The sequence below is a fragment of the Platalea leucorodia genome, assembly GCF_965183815.1.
Source record: "Platalea leucorodia genome assembly, chromosome: 1".
NCBI classification, from domain to species: Eukaryota; Metazoa; Chordata; class Aves; order Pelecaniformes; family Threskiornithidae; genus Platalea; species Platalea leucorodia.
The window spans coordinates 93,289,952-93,307,299 of record NC_138823.1 but is presented as its reverse complement, the minus strand read 5'-3'; the positions used below and the strand labels follow the sequence as shown (position 1 = coordinate 93,307,299).

At 37.7% G+C, this 17,348-nt stretch overlaps 1 protein-coding gene across 2 annotated transcripts in view; it reads right to left on the bottom strand.

Moving 5' to 3' along the window:
• Nucleotides 1-660: 660 nt before the first annotated feature.
• EXOC2 (exocyst complex component 2) overlaps nt 661-17,348 on the bottom strand; it is a 135,152-nt gene continuing 118,464 nt past the window's right edge. For both annotated transcript variants that reach the window (XM_082314829.1, XM_082314830.1), the window contains exons 24-28: nt 12,346-12,401; nt 9,069-9,191; nt 6,660-6,721; nt 4,743-4,802; nt 661-2,494 (exon numbers count right to left, since the gene is read on the bottom strand). In XM_082314829.1, coding sequence (XP_082170955.1) covers nt 2,401-2,494; nt 4,743-4,802; nt 6,660-6,721; nt 9,069-9,191; nt 12,346-12,401 — 395 coding nt within the window. In that variant the 3' untranslated portion in view covers nt 661-2,400. The remainder of the gene's footprint in view (nt 2,495-4,742; nt 4,803-6,659; nt 6,722-9,068; nt 9,192-12,345; nt 12,402-17,348) is intronic.

Sequence of the window (17,348 nt, the reverse complement as noted above, 5' to 3'; positions counted from 1 at the left end):
TTTCACTTCTGTTACTTTGATTTCCTTGCTGCCTCTCTTTTCTCTGCAAGCCCTAACTGATTGTGTATTTTGGTGTGGTCTCCCCATCTTTTTCCACTTCCAATAATATTTTTGTAAACCTCATTGTATCTTTGAACAGTTTTTTTTTTTTTTTTCCTCTCCAAAACCACACTGACCACTTCTTGTTTTTTGTAATCTTCTTTTCAGAGGAACTGCAGCCTGCTGTACGTTGGCTATGAAGTCTTGGCAGTCCCAACTCTCCTCCCACGCAAAGGGATTCCAATAGATCGTGTTGCGGCATGATGCTCATTGACTTCAATAAATCCACTTGATGGAATTAAGGAAATCCAGTGCTCTGACTTGACCCTGACCATTTATTTCATATTGGGTTGAATTCAAGTAATATTTTCATCCCTTACACATTATTCTCTCTTTTGCTGTCAATGACATGTTCTGAGGTGTTACTTCAGAAAGGTAACTAGACACAAACACCTGACTTCAGGTTTTAAAGACAAACAACAAGCTGATGTAACAGAAGATGAGTAAGAGAACGATGTTACAATAAAGAGATGCCTGAATATATATTTATTCAGTACAGATGATAAAGTATGTTTTCAGTACTTAGGAATATGTCTGATACAAATGTAGACTGGCAAAATTCATAAAGAAATCACATTTCTTGGAAAGTTAGGAATTCAAAGAGAGCTTATGACCATCTTTTTGTTAATATTTTATTATTCTGAAGCGAAACCCTTTACAGATTGAGCTAACTGGATGACTATTTCAGTTAACACCAGCAGCTGAGACTATGACCAACTTAGAACGGACAACATTTAACCAAACAACATTGCTCCAGGTGTTTAATGATTCTCCCTGAAAGCCGTTAATGACATATATTTGAAGTTTCAAACTTCCATTCAACATCCTATTTATTACTACTTACACACAATTTTTTTAACGAGTAAATACATGAGCATCAAGCTGTTTCTTCAGTATCTCATATTACAGGAACTGCCCGCTGTATTTTGAAAGCACATAACTGAACTGGCAAAAGAAAACAGCTGACATTAAAAAAATTGTTTGAAAAGTCAGTGCACTGTTTCTGAAAAGTCCCACTCAAAATGACTGTAAATACAGAAAGAATACATTATTACTGCATGTTTTACTTGCAAGTCATGATTTCAGTTACAAAATGAAACCCACTACTCACCCCCAATACAAGACCACTTTCTACTAGTTGCTCTCTTGTTATAGCTTCCTGCATCTTATATCTTGTCCCAAAATGAAAGTCAGTGCCAAATCTTCCCTGTTGGGAAGATAGGTGTTGATCTTTGTGTAACTGTATCTTAATGGCAGCAAAATTGTTCTTTCCCCCTGAATCCCTACTCCCCTCCACACAAATTCAATCACTGGTGGTGAAAAGAGGACTGACTAACAAGAGGGAAGAGGAAGGCAGTGGTAGTGAGCCTGTAAGAACAAGAAAAGACAAGAAGAGTAAGAAGGAAGCAGCAAAACCAATGACATATTGTGCTCCTCCTTACTTCTGACTATGCGAGAGGCTATTAACTATTCTACTCCTTAACACCAAAGAATACTTACTTGAACAGTTTTTTAAAAAACTTCTACTAATCTTATAAACTTGGAGCGCACTTCTGTTAATTGCCAGCGAAAGGAGAGCTTATTTCAAATGTGAAGGTTATCATTAAGATTCCAATACAGTGAGAAACAAAAGAGGCAGGAACATCTTTCATTAAAAAAGAAAAAAGAAAACAAAAGCCTCCCAAGAAATCAGACTTACAACCACTAAAACTGTAGATAACAGAAAAAAGTGATAATTTTTAAATGCAAAAGAAGCAGTGTCCTTCTCCATATTGTATCTGAACACTTATTAGTCAGCTGTATGTAGTAATATTTATTACATACTTCTCAATAGTTTATAGAAGTTGAGTCTTCCAGTCACTTACATCAGTATCCCTCTACATCTAGAAAATAACAGATTGATACACTGAACAACAGGAGTAATACTCAAATTTAAGGTGACATTTGCGAAAAATACATTTCAATGTATTTGTAATAAATGAAACAGATTGCAGCACACCAATGAATATTTCTTCATGAACATACAGCCAAGAAGAGTGTATGTAAACAAAATTGGCTTAATCCCCTCCACGGAATGAAATACAGTAGACAGAAAACCATTTTATCAAGGTACTTATGACCAGAATTCTCATTCAGCAGGATACCCCATACCATTATTCAAAGAGTCGTATCTCTCAACTTCTTTTTCAATGAAATTCCTTTTGTTTTCTTCAGAGTCTTCAAAGGAATTGAAGAAGCACAGAAAAAATGGGTGACATTTAAGCACATTTGTCTTTTGAGTTGCCTGCATTGTATTGTTGTCTATGTTTTCATCATTGCTGACGAAGAAGCTTGAAAACAGGTCAATTGCAAGTGCATGCTGCTTTTAAATTTGTTTAGTAACTCTTCTAGTAACCTGTAAAAGGAAAATAGTTACAACTTTGGCAGATTCTGAAAAGGGAACAACTACCAAAAGTTTTGACTATTCTGTCTGTGACTTCAAGTACATTGTCTGCTTAAATAAAGGGTCTAAAATTGAATCTATTCAAATATCATATTATAGATATTTAGAAGTATACCAAGTGTGTCAGCATGATCTGTGGCCAGAGGAGGACTTCGCCACAGAGATCTTATCAAAGTGATAAAATAGCCCTTTATATGGCTTTCCTTCCAGATAAAGATCATCAACTTGAGAGAAACATATTTGCAAAATACAGTGGCAAAAGGACTGGTAGAGAGTGTCATAAGACAATTCTGTAAGGAAAACCCAGAAACTGACAGACTATGTGCCATAAAACCAATATCCCTTATCAAGGCTACAGCTTTTCGTGTGTAGCTGAATTGCAAATTTCAGTTCTCAAACTTGTCTTTGGAAGGTATTTTGTAGATTTCTCCTAAGTATCGTGGCTGAAAGATCAGTGTTGACTGGTCTAGGAGAAACACTAATTCACTGGCAACCATGGGTTTTTGTCCTTTATAGATAACAAACTATGTACGAGTTCATTTTGGAGCATAACAATGGTTCGTTCATATCTACATTGCTGCCAAGAAGGTACTTGGTGCAGTGGATAATATTTATTATAATCCACAAACTACAGAGATAGGACCAAGGGTGTTGATGGCTCTGCTGTAGGAGATATTTATTGTAACAGTGAAGATGCATTATGAAGTTTTACAGTCTTGGGCAAGAGTCTGTTTTATTTTCCCTGTATTTTAGGGAAGAATGTGCTCTCCAAACTTTTTGCTCTATTTCAAAAACAAGCTAGATAGGGCAGACATGTATCACCTCAACTTTTTGGCAAGCTGTGATTATTGAACAGCAGTAACAGCAGAAATTATACTGTATGTTAAAAAAAACCCAAACAAACCCAAGAACAACAACTTGAACCACAAAAAACAGTATCTGCTTCCTCAGCAGGTCCTCTGGAAGATGACTACGGCCACATTCATCATTTATTATCATAGTAATGACTGTGAATGAACAGAAGTTAACAGCTCTAAATCAGTGCACAAATGTGTGTTATTTTTTAGATTACAATAAGCTACCCAGAACAATGACAATTGTGGTGTAACGACCTGGGAAACAGAACAAGTTTTGCACTGTCTAAGGCTCAGAACTCGGAGGCAGATATAAAAATGATGCAGTTCTTGATTCTCATCTGTCCCATGAATCTCAAATGGTTGTGACTAAGTGAAAAAAAATTTCTACAGGTGTTTCGGAAAGTCTGAGTTGAAAGAACTCTCCTTACTCAAAACTGATTCCTATCTTTAATAAAGCATAAGAGCTAAGTAAGGCAAGGAGGCATCTTGAGACTTGTTGTGGCTAGTGAGGAGTAGGTTTGAATAAATAGACAGAGGACACCTGAAGAAGGCACAGTCCGCAGACCACGGGCTGCACAAACAGTCTCTTCATGTGTCTACAAAATATTCTAAATTGTGACTGTTAAGTGCCAACTGACTGATGCAGTTCAGTTCCTGAAAGTACCCTAATACCAATCTCAAGTTCAAAACATCTATACTTACACTAATATACTCATTACAAATCCATCCTAGTTTTACCATACTACTGCTTACTAAGCTATGCTTGTAAAACAGACTACCAAATACTAGGTTGGATGCAGCAAAGCAGCTTGGTTGTCAAAGGTTCCTACAGTGGGGAAGGAAGAACGAAAAACTCCTCCTCCTGATGTTAAGAAAGAACCACAGACCCTTCTTATTTGTTTTTAAAGCGAAACAGGCCCGTTTTAAGAGTCCCCTATATATTAGCTGGCAAAAGCTGGGACTTTGTTCCTTGGCCATTTTTTTTATTGCTGCTAAACTCAGTAAGACAAGAAAATGGACCTCACAGAAACTTTAAGATTAACAAGGAAGGGTACAATAGACTGAAATTACAAAATAAATACAAAGCTACATTGAACTGATAAGATTAGGATGGGCAAGAGGGATAATGCCACAAAGCCATCAGCTCTTCCGTGTAATTTAATAGGCCATGATGAACAAGAACTTAGCTTATTCTTAACTCTGTCCAAAGAGGCTTCTGCTCTCTAATTCAAAAGGGTCAAATACAACGAACATTAACCCTCTTCTAACAAAGTTCTGATACAAGAGTAAAAAGCAATGGCTGCAAAGACCAAAAAGGAAACAAGAAGGTGCATTATACTCACTTTTTGTCAGTTCCACTTGAGAGCTGAGGCAAGGCTTCCAAAGCTTGCTTAAAGCTCGAGCTGCAAAGAAAACAAAAATATGCATATTCCACTGGTACAAGTCTCAGCATTCACAGTTTCTCCCTGTAAATTCCATGAAGATATGCTATATTTTATCCATTCTTATTTCAATAAATTAACAAAATATTAACTTGAGACCTGACATTCATGCGCAAATTGAACATAAAGCGGTCATGGGTTCAAGCAGGCCTCTTGACACTCCTAAAGTGATGTATACCATACATCAACAAGAAATGTTAAATCAGCAGCTGATTTAAGACTGTGCTTGACATCCTGGACTCTTCAATAATTACAGATAGTTGCCAGCCTGCCTTCTGCCTCAAACTAAGTGACCATCAGAGTATGAAGCACAGATAAAACATGGATTGTGGCTTTCTGTGGTCAGTAGACAGGTCACTGCGTTCTCCGCTACAAAAGGGGGCCTACACAGACAATTACAGTAGGTTTGCATTGAGGAAACATAGATTCATAGAATAATTTAGGTTGGAAGAGAACTCTGGAGGTCTTCAGGTCCAAGCCCTCTCTCAAAGTACGGCCAACTTCGAGGTTAGAGGAGGTTTCTTGGTGCATTATCTAGTCAAGTTTTGAGTAACTCTAAAGATGGGGTTTCCACCGCTCTCTGAGCAACAGATGTGGAACAGAAGTGCAGGGAACAATGCAGGACCTGCACAGATAGATACAATCTTGTCAGCAAAAGATTAATATGGTGACTTGTGGCAACTACTACTAGCAACAAGTCCAGGAACAAAAAGGCATCTATGAAGCTCCAGCTTCCAGGGTTCACTGTACTTTGCCCCTATGCTGTTTAGAGACAATACCACTCCCATTTTATCCAATTTGAGCCAGCGCCAAGTAGTGTTCATTAAGAGGCCTTCATCACTATCGGGCACTCAGAATAGGGAAGCAAGTCTTTCGAAAGGGAACGCAGTGACACCACAGGACACTATCTGTGACACTACGAAGACACATTAGGCCCTCAAGACCCGCAACATCTCCTACAAAATGTTTATTAGGTAAGATGACCAAATGGCCATCTGCGGGAACATGTAACGCCAATCCTAACAGAAGTGTAGGTAATTAAAATAATGAATGAACCTGCCCATGTTCAATCCCCAACATAATCACCTAGAAATTTCAATCAATCAACTTTACTCAGAACTGCTGACAGCTATCATAGTCTGTTTTTACATGCCTTGACTGCATCAACCACTGCTGCTGCTAATGCTTTTCTTTCTCCCTTTATATTAATGTGTGAGTACGTCCCACACTATTTATCTTTGGTCTTGCACCTCACTGAGAAATGATAAATTGCTGAAAGCCTTTTGAAGGCTTTCATTCTAAGAGACAGGGTGAAGCTGAATTTGCTTTCCCTGATTAGGTGTGTGGAGAAGGAGTAGGGTATTGTACAAGCTTGTGGAGACCCCTAATCCTCCCTGTCTCTATAAGGGGATCCTGCCAGTGTCCAGTTCTGTAGCCTCTCTGATGTGTCTGGCAGGTTCTTTGCTCTGTGTTTTATGCAATTGCTGTGAAAAACTGGATAAAACTCAGTGACATCTGCTTTTGTCTTGTTTTAGCATATTTTCCTCAGCAGCTGTACTACTATTAAAAAGTTTTACTTTTTTTTTGAGTGGCAAATACTAGTTTGTGTCTAAAAATTCAAGTAAAAACCAAAAAAAGTAATTATTTTCTTTCAACTGATAAAACCTTGCTAGTAATCCGTTTTTCATATATTTACCTAGTATACCACATATTCTATGCGAAGCAAAATGTCTTAATGCTTAATTTACATTACATGCCTTTGCACGTTTACAAAGGATTCTGTTACATTGAAAAAACAGACGTTACAGCACATCTTACTTGCTTTCAGGTGTTAGGTATATGGCCACGGTATCTCTCAACGCACAGATTTCAAGTCTTGCCTAAAAACAGTAATACAAATATTGAAACAATGATGCAATGTCCTTTCTTCAAGTGAAAATCAGTATCCCAAAACTTCATCTTTTTTAGAGGCAAATATCATTGCACACTGCAGTTGTAAGAAGCCTTGGCTTTTATCAGTTTGTTTCCTGTATTTTTGGTTGCCATGCTGCTATGTCAGGAGACTGCTAGAAGGAACAATTTCATACTTTTGATTCAAGTCAAACTGTTTGTATGGTCACTATGTAGCAGTCTGAAAACATTAGTTTGTCTCTCAGTAACAGTAATAAATCTTCAATCCTTTTCCATCTCTTCTGTACTGTGATAGAAAGATAGAAGGACGCTACCTTAATTTGACTTTTTTTTTTTTTTTTTTTTTTTTTTTTTTTTAAATTAAATACAGTGAGCTTAACTTCTCACAGCACAGCTTGGCCAGGGAGGAAGGAAACAAAAGAGTACAAAAATCTGTCAATACACATTTTATTCTTGGTTTTCCTGTTGAATTTATTTTTTTCCATCAGATGAGGAAGTAGAATGGTTGTGCTCTGCTTCTTGTCTGTCACCTGGCGGGCACACAAGCTGGGGATTTTACTCCTGCACTGTACTGTGTGTCTAGGTATTGATTTTCACCTAGGCAAACTACAGTGGAGAATGAACTCAACAATTAAAGAAATTTCATAGATTGTCCTTTAGTGTTTGAAAAGCAATCATTATCATCAGAGGTTTTATACGAAATACAAATATCCTGCATGTGATCAATACTTTAAGTAATTTCATTTAAAAATATAAAGTGAAGTTCATTCAAAGTCATATTCCATTCTTGTTTATCATGAAGACACAATTTAATCCAGTTAGCCATTACAGAAACTGATCTACATTTAGACCCAACTAATACCACATTCATCTTCCAAAACAAAACTTTTTATAATGCAACACAGACATCTAATTCCAGTTCTAATGAAAGGCTTTTGCTTTTAGGTCTTCCCCTCATCTCTCCCCTACATAGGAAGCCAGCTGAGATTTATGCTTTTGTAGTGCCAGAACTTTCTGGCACAGAATACGACATAGCCACCCACCAATTTCATACTCATAAGAAATGCTTTTCTCACCACAGAATGTTTCACCTCTGTTTGTATGGTGCTCCAAGCTGAATAGCCTTGGACTTTTTGAAGTCCTACACATAAGATTCTGGAGTCTTTCCTACATTTTAGGAGGTAGCAGTACCATGGGGAAGTGTCACATTCTCAAGTACCACAGCCTAAATAAACATGGTGGAAGGGCAAACCCTGCAAAACTGTGGGTCATAGGATGTGGGACTACAGATTCAGGCTTCTCTTTGGGAATGGGTATTTTTTGATCAGTCTGACCAGGCTCAGATCACTCTCACACTGCTGCTGTCTCCCAGACAGGATTTTTTGTGTTCAGAGGAACAGAAAACGACCACGAGTGACAAATTTATAGAAGGGAGAGATTATCCTTTCAGTTATGAGTTTAGGCAGCAAGTTCATACGGTGGGCTGTCTAGTCAAACAAGAATGATATATGCGTAGCTTTGTTGCCATTCATTGATTTGGTTTTAAATAGGCAGTCAATCTTATTTGGCTGCAATCTTCCTACATAAATTCTCTGTCCAGTGCAATTACTACAAGAAACTGAAAAATAAGGCTTGCAATTGGATAATTATTTTCCCATCATAATGCAAGAATGCTGTCACATACAATGAAAACTGGGAGTTTGCTCTTCTGGCCTGTTACAGCCATAGTAATCATTGACTCAAAGGGATTTTTTTTAAAATTATTTTTTCTTAGAGTCCTTTAAAACGTATCCAAGAGTAGGTACAACTACCAACCCACCTGTAAATGAAGAAGGCAGTGTAAGAGTATCTGTTCTACCCATGCTGCAACAAAGTGCTAATGTAGAAATAGTATAACAGACAGGTGACTAGTTTTACAAAGACTTGCAAGATCCTACCGCCTCATATTTTCAAGATTTTTAAATCTCAAAATATCACAAAGTGGTTTATTCTTTTAAAAGTATTTTTTTGGATGACAGGTCAAAGACAGTATTTAATGACATTTCAAACAGATACCATTACGACGCTTTTTATGTTATAAGATATAGGTAAGCTTTTATGCACTCAGACACAAAAACAACACTAAAATATAATCAAACCCAAGAGCCAGTATCCCAAAGGGTATTCATCTGTAAATCTGGAACAGGTTGTATACTAATCCTTTTTATCTCCTTGCTTTCACTGCTACAATAAATCCAACAAATACACAGATTATACCTCCCTGTTATTCTCAGTTATCTATATTCAGATGTTTGGCAGTACAAAGTATTCAGGTACCTGTAAAGCTCCATTTTTGCTGAAGGATGAAACACACTGCATCAGTCGACTCAGTTCTTCAGAGACTGCTTCTACAACCCTTGACATTACCCGAGGAACTAAGTCTTTGGAAATGGTAAACACCTGATTTTTATGAAAGAAGAATCATGAGCACAATACCTATATTAACAGAAATATTTTTTACAGTAACATTTCAGTAAAAAGCATTAAACACTTTGATTGACAGGATCACTTCATTTTTACCAATGGACAAAAAAATTTCAAAGCAACTGGAATATCAAGGGTTTCTTTTGATGCTTGTCCTGCGCTTTGACAAATCACCTCCGTTAACAGCAATGTTAGCTATATGATATGCAATAACAACAACTTTCTTGCAATGCCTAAAAGCAGCTAGGCTTCAAAATATGTGCTCTTGGCTGATGGACACAGGTAGTCAGGCGGTTGTACATAGACTGCTGTTTTGTAGATAGCACCTTTAATTCAGGGTTGTGAGACTGACTGACTCAATTACACATTCAGCCACTTTTTACCCACGTATTTTGCTATTTTTTCTAGAATCCTTTATATTTGACCACTATCAAATGGCTAGTGTCTTTACACTCTGTGGCAGAGATAAGCCTTTGAAAGGGTTTGAGAGTACAGTGGTGTAATGGATTTTCATTTAGATTCATCCACCACTGCCATTTATTAGTTCCCTGGCAAAAACATTACCCTACATCACGACCATCTTTTTAAGTGCTTATTCGGAAAACTCTTTAAAGCAGTTCTTGGATCCTCCATTTGAGGTTTTGAATAGCAACTGTAACAAAACAGCAACACAAAATTAAACATTAGATCTATGCCTGAAGGAAAGCATGAAGAAACCAATCTTCCTTAAAGGGAGCTTTAAGGAAGTGAGAAATTGTTGGTGAATTAAAAATTTAAAAAAAGTATGATTTTTCTACACAGAACTGGGGAAAATGCAGGCCAAGAGGTTGGAATATAAGAGGAAGTGAGATTATAGGTTAGACAGACCAAAGTTGTGTCAAGTCTTAAAGGTGATGATAAAGCTGCACAGGGCTGGGGGAGAAGACGACACAAGGAACTGAAGATGATGTGACTGGAGTGGTGCAAGAAGGAAAATGAACTGCATAGAGTTTTTAGACACTTCCCTCCGGATCTGTGCTTTAAAATGATCTAAAAAATTAGGTAGTGAAATGATTTTTTGCTAGAATGCCTTTGCTTTATGTGAAGTTTAGATCTCCTATCTGACAAGGAAATGTAGTAATTAACAGAAGATACTCATGTGTAAAACTCATGTTTACGTGTGTAAAAGTAAATTAAGGGGGGGGGGAAGAATGCAAGATTCCCACACAGTTTTCAGTGATTTAAGTAATGAATTATGTATCAGGGATCCCATAAAGCTGACTGTTCCAAAAGGCAAGTCTGCACCATTGGCTAAGTACACTGACCACATATATGTCAGCTATCAGCTGTTATCATCACTAATTCAAACATGCAGCCTGTTTTAACTGTTTTGACCCACAAAAGGTCAGTAAGTGACATACTTAGCTGTGCAGTAAGAAAAAAAAAAAAAAACAACCAGTAACAATTTGGGAAGGGGTCATCTTATTCAGCAGCAAATATTGCTGAGCAATTCAACACAAACATACCAGGAACACACCCAAAAATCTTCTACTGAGAAAGAGAATATTTGTGCCCACAACGAGCACTCTTGAAGTTACTATACAGAATCCAGGAAAAAAAAATTCTCAGCAACGGTGAATCATCACAAATTTGCAATAAGCAGCTCTTACTTTGATTTCAGTTAAATTTGAATTCAAAGGCAGAGAAACAATTTTCTTTCCACTTCAGTCCATGCTCGCTGTTCAGCTGATGGTTGATTTTGCTGTTTCAAACTACAGAAACTTGCAGCTTTGCTAACTAAACTTAAATCTGACCCAGCTTACAGAATTTCTCCAGAAAACAGTGGAAATGGGAGTTTCATCTTGACACACATTTTCATATTTATGTAATATTTCACATCTAGAAATTTATGAGGCCACACTATTTGGGCCAAAATCAGTATCGGTCTCAATGAAGTCAGCAAGGCAGTGCACCTTGCTGCTGCAGCAATTTAACAAGTATGCATGTTTACAGGATTAGCTCAATAAGTCACAAATGCCTTTGAATTTTTTAAAGCAAAGCCTCTCATTTTCATTTTTATTAATTTCCACTACACTGAAAAACAACATTAAAAATGAATGTCATGTTGGTATATATTGTGTTGCTTATTCCCTCATTCAGAAGCATTTGATAAAATCAGCAATGATTCTGTGAAAACTGCTGTAACTAAATACTGAAATTGAATCAAAAATATTGCAAGTGATATTTAAAGTTTCTGAAAATATTTTAATTTATATGAATCCTTGTAATTTAAGGAGCAATAAAATAAACAAAACTCTCAAGTGAATCTCATCGGATTTTAATTAGATGGAAAAGGTAGAGCAGCTATACTTGTGGTATTTTGAAAGGTAAGAGTGATAATTAATAACAATGCTTATACCAGGAGCAACAGTAATCTTGATGATTAGAAGGAAGGAGTATGTAGAACAGAGGCTGTAATTTAAAGGACTATAGAAAATTGCTGCATATTATCACAAAAGGCCAAATAACTGCAGCTCTGCAAGCATATTATTTTAATAATAATATTTTAATTTTCATATGCACTCCCTATTATAAGCCATTACCTACCTAAATAATTCAAACACAATTTGTGCTATACAGAGACTATAAAACTTTCTGGGTTTAGGTTTCCACTTTTTATCCTATGTATAAGAATGACATATATTGCCTTTTCACTCCGAGTTGCATATGTTGAACATTTCTTCCAAAGCAAAGCACAAGTTCATTTTCACATGTTGTGGAAAATAAAGTTAATCAGAGAAAGCGAGCATCCTCTCTCTCTCTCTCTCTCTCTCTCTAATCTGCATGAAAAGGGAAGAATTAAGCTTTAGACTTTGGCTTTCCTCTTCATCAGCCAGTGGAAATAAAAAGGTGTAATGGAGTGTTGCTGAGGATAAACAGGAACTGTTCCTCTCCTCCTGCCCTTAAAAAAAGTTAGCAGTTGCATACTTGGTTGGCTAAACCTAACCCAAAGCACTTACATCTACAATGAAGACACTTCAACAGAGCTACAATTTTCAGAGGTGATGAAATTTTCAGGATTTACCACGCAAAGTACACTGAAATTATTCATATGAATGTAAGCATAAAACAATCTCAAGTTTTTCCTCACCTCTGCATGCACAGCAATGATATTCACTAATGCTTCTTTCAAATAGTTTCTGACACCTGAAACAAAACAAACAGGATAATTACTTTCATTCTGTTGTCTCAATAAAGCCATAATGTTCTACTGTTCAATACCGTACTTTTTCTTTTCATTCTTTTACTAGCACTTTTGCAATCAGAGGCAGAAAGAGAAAGTTCCATAGCCACACCACCAGTCTATTTCCTTTTTCAAATCAAATGGAGAAAGGCACATTTCCTTACAGCAAAAGGTTAAAGAAGCCAGCAGGTTCCTGTTTCAGTATTCTTCTTCTCTGGCAACCCAACTTCACCAACTTTGAAATTTAATAAAACCCTAGCATTATTAAAAAATAAATTCTGGATGTCTTGCTAGAATACACATACCATGGCACAGAACATGCACTACAGCTTGATAATTTTTCTAAAGAAACAGAGAAGACAAGGGTTTTTGTTTGTACAACAGTCTTCAAGAAGATCTTACTACTTTATGAGCTTCTCTGACTGTAAATTACTATTATAGATAGAAATACCAAGGACTCTTGTTTCTCTGAAAGCGGTTCAGAAGATATTACTCATGGCAGTTTATAGGAGATGTCATGCCTTAGTAGAAATTTCCTCTTGGGGAGGGTAGAGAAGTCAAATAAGCATTTTATTTGCCAAGCACATGAAATGCTTGTCAATTTATACTAAAAAGGGAATTCTTAACAGAAGGGCATCCAGCAGGGTATGCTTTAGTTAGGACAGGCTCTTAGTCCCCTACGCTGCTGTAATTCTGGAGTAACTTTACAGACCTGGACTTCAGTTGTGTAAGATCTAAAATAGGCAAAAAATGCCCCATTTGCTTTCCGAGCACTTCACTTTGCAGGCAAAGGCAAATTAGAAAGCATTTAACTCATGAAAGTATGCATAAATGTTGGAAGTGCAACACAAAGTAATGAGAGAGGGTTACCGATCCACGTGACCTCAACTTCTGATTTCAATTGTTCTAGTGTGAATCAGAGAAAGTGCAATGGCCCCATCGCTCCCTTTGGTATATTCAATTGACAGTAAAAGATCAGAATCATGGACAAAGACCACACAGCTCAGAGATCACAATGTGATTAAGGCTGCTGTTATAAAAATTACAAAGTGAACCTTTAATCAGTTCATCTTACTTGCTCCACCTTTCCTCAGATAACACCGATGCAGCAACTTAATCCTGCTACGAAAAATAGCTTTAAAAGGAGTTACCCGAGATCAACAAAATGAGTTATTCTATGGGAGAACAGAGTCATGTCTCACAACTGCCATCTCAGTTGTGCTCTTTTTTTTTAACTGCTGGTCCCACAACTCGCTTCAAGATCTGAAAGAGAGACACTTGTTCTTTCTTACTCGGACAATTATAGACAAACATTTTATAAGAGCAGGACGAAAGGATGACAGGGCCCCCCTTGCACGAGGTACAAACACTTTCATCGCCTGCGCCTACACTGCACAACATGATGCAGCTTGGAGTTTAGACTGGAGAGTGCTTCCTGGAGGGCATCACAGGTCTCCTGTTGGAAGCGAGGGTGCCTGGGGGAAAGCGGAGGGAGAGATGTTGAACAGTGACCCTGGTTCCAGTGTGCAATCAGGATGTAGCTGAGCTCTGCACAAGACAGTCTGTTTCAAAAGTTCATAGCAAAGAGGTAAGCATCAAAGAAGATTTTACTGCTCTCACTAAAAGCAGTTTGGTTTCTGAACATAGAAAAGAATCAAGACCTTTTGAGAAGGAATGTACTATTTTCACTCTGCAAGAGATGCAAATAACTGGAAAAGGTGGAGAAAAATACAAGCCTTTCCCCACACATTCCAAAACATCTCTAATGCCTTTTCTCGCTCGCTTTATTCTTTTCCTTGAAAAAAATCTCAGTCACTTTTTCCATTTAAACTAAACCAACAAGTCCAACAGCACAGTATACTAGGTTGCAAGCTTATAATTTCTTGTTATCTTAGTGATTTTTTGCAACAAGAAAGGAAGGGAGGGAGGAATAGGGCAATACCAGAAATTTTATGAAACTGACTTTTTTTCCTCCTCCCCTGTAACCTGCAAAACAAAGTAAGAATGCTACACGCCACTACTTGAACCACACCAAAAGATCACAGGTATATGTGGAAATGCAACACCCCCTTCCTTTTTCCTCTTCTACTGTTTTCCTTCTTCTACTTCACTCTGCCCCAGTTTAAATCTTCTGCAGGCTTCATATCACAGAGGACAAAATTTGTATCACGTCCCACAAGCAAATACAACTTGACCAGGCACCGAACAGTGGTATGCAAATCACACCAAGAGGTACAGGGCAAATTTGGGAGCAGGTTTGCAGTTAACCTCAGGGTGCAAAGTGTTGATTTTGGTCTGCAAACCCATGCGGTATTCAGCTTTTGGCTGCCTACCGGCCTCATCTTGTGACAGCAGGACCTTTCATGTGGAAACTGCGTGTTTTTACTTTTGCACAAGATTAAGACTTTGATGGTCTCCCTTCTCTGTGGATACCTGAGCACTGCCAGAGCACGTTCATTAGTCAATCAAAATTTCACTCGTGAACTAAACAGCATTTCTTTGCCCCAACTGATTGTTCTCTAAGGAAGCATCTCACTCAAACCCTGGTGCAGCCGGGGAGCCATAATGAAAGTACAGAGATGGGGCTGCTATGTCAAACAGAGAGGGCAGGTGTGTGTCCTGCAGAGAGGAGGCCAGCTGGCTGAGCTGGGAAGAAGTGGTATCAAGGAGGCGAGTGAAAAGCTGGAATGTACGGAGACCGAAGTGGGTGTGTTGCGTAAGACGGTGATGTGGTTCCGAGGAAGAATCCTCGTTTCCCACCCGTCCCACCTAAGCTCCTGAGGCAGCATGCCTCTTCTCATGCGTTCATGCAACTTGGCTCAGGATAGGAGCTGCTACTTCTGTCTGCTGCTGCTGAGAGCAACCAAATTAAACAACTTTTAACTGTGCTAGTAAAAATTGCCTATCAACTATGTCTGTGGAAACCTTCCATAACGTATTTCTTAAAGAGTCAATCACTGAGTTACCATAACCAGTTAATTTCTACAAGCACGAAATACTAAGATCAGCAACATTAGCACCAGGTGTTAAATACCACTGTCTGGTGGTGCACACCTAAGATATAAAATGGTCATTTATATTTTCTAACTGAAGAATTAAAAATGAATTGACTAAATGGAATTGAAATGGAACTTACGGTAAAAATGAAGTGACAGTAGCTTATTATCACATATTGCTAGCCCATCCCAGCTGTACGATAAAATTGTTAACTTAAACCTCAGTGAAAGGGCATAAACAGACATATTTTATCTTGCATCCTTGTACCACGTACAAAGATAAATGGGTGAACTGAGAGCTTAAAGGAGATTATTTCTTGCAATCCCAGTAGCACTAATTAGGTGTTCCTGACCTTTCATAGCAGGTCCCGTCCTGCTGTGACTGCAGGATCAGCGGGTTTAGCACAAGCTCAAGTATTTCCTCAGTTTCTCAGACAGGTTTTGCAATTTAAGAGCGGATAATTCAGCACAAACTGTGCAAAGCTATGCAGTTTACAGACAGTCCGTGTATAGGAAACTTACAGTAGTTGCCGTAACTGCAGCATCTAATAGTCTAAAAGACCTTGTTTTGGTAAGCTAAATAAACCAAAGATGGAAAGAAAATGCAATCGCACTCCAAAAATGCCAGTAAGTGGAACCAGACAGGGAGAGAAGGGAGAACTAGCTAAGCTGAAGAACAACACTGGCACAAGAAAGGAAGGTATAAATGAATTGACCATCAGTAAACTTAGGCTGGAAATTAAAGGTAAGTGTGTAACAGGTTTGCTCTGACTATGCTATTAAATATGCGGTGTTGTGACAACCATTGCTGCTGGGGAGTCAGTTTCCTATCATGAATAGAGCACAAGTAAAAAGGGTATTTCCCCCCAGCCCTTCTTTTTTTCTTATTTGTCAAGGACTTTCATTTTTGCATGTGGAGACAAAGCCAAACATATCTGAATGTCAGGACCTGCAGGCATAGTTAATAACTGTACTATATTTTGAAAAATTACAATTAAAAAATATCCAATTTCTGATTTATATCACTGCACTGTTTGTGACAGGCTTTGTTGAAGCAAAGTATTACTTTTCTGGAGTATGATTCACTGGAAATACAAGCAGTGGCATCCAACTGTGAATATGTTGTGAAATTCATTTCAAAATGAAAGAATTCTGTCTAGAATAGAATTTTTGTGCAGCTTTCTTTACGACTGTTCAGCAGCCCACGCAATTACAGTTTTTGGGACACCATGCTGCCAGGCCTATTATACAGCACTGAAAGCTAACGCACCATATAACTGTAGGTTGCAACTGTTAGGCTAATCAAGTGAAACATAACATTCTTAAGTCTAAAATACCTCTTATTTAGCATATTGAAGCACAAATACAATGCCTTTCCATAGCTTCTGACAGAAATGTGTTAAAGAAAGTCTCAACAAACCCTTGCAATTTCTCTCAGGAAAATGTTATTATTCTGTTACAGCATAAATGCATTCCACTCCCACTCTATTCTTAACACCGAAGACTCTGACTTGCTGGAATTCTAGCTGCAACTAACAAAGCCCTAATACTGCTCCAAAGAAAAATGGATGGGAAGACTTAAGACATAAAAATGAAGGACAGTTTCAGCCATCAACTGTCACAATGGCTGACAAAAACTTTAAAATAGCACCTTCCAATTTTGGGCACTCCACTGTACTTTTTACTGGTGAAGCATCTAGCAAGATTATCCATTAAATTTAACCTCCAGTTTACATCACCTATTAGTTTTTTTTAATTTTTATTTCTTTTTTTTTTTACAAATTAGATCTGTCAGAAAGTCTACATTTACAAGCAATTTTAACAGTACCATAAAGCTGTAGCAAGGATGACTGTGTGAACTATGGGAAAAGCAGAAGGGAAAAAGATTTGTGGTTCTGAGGAGTAACAGAAACT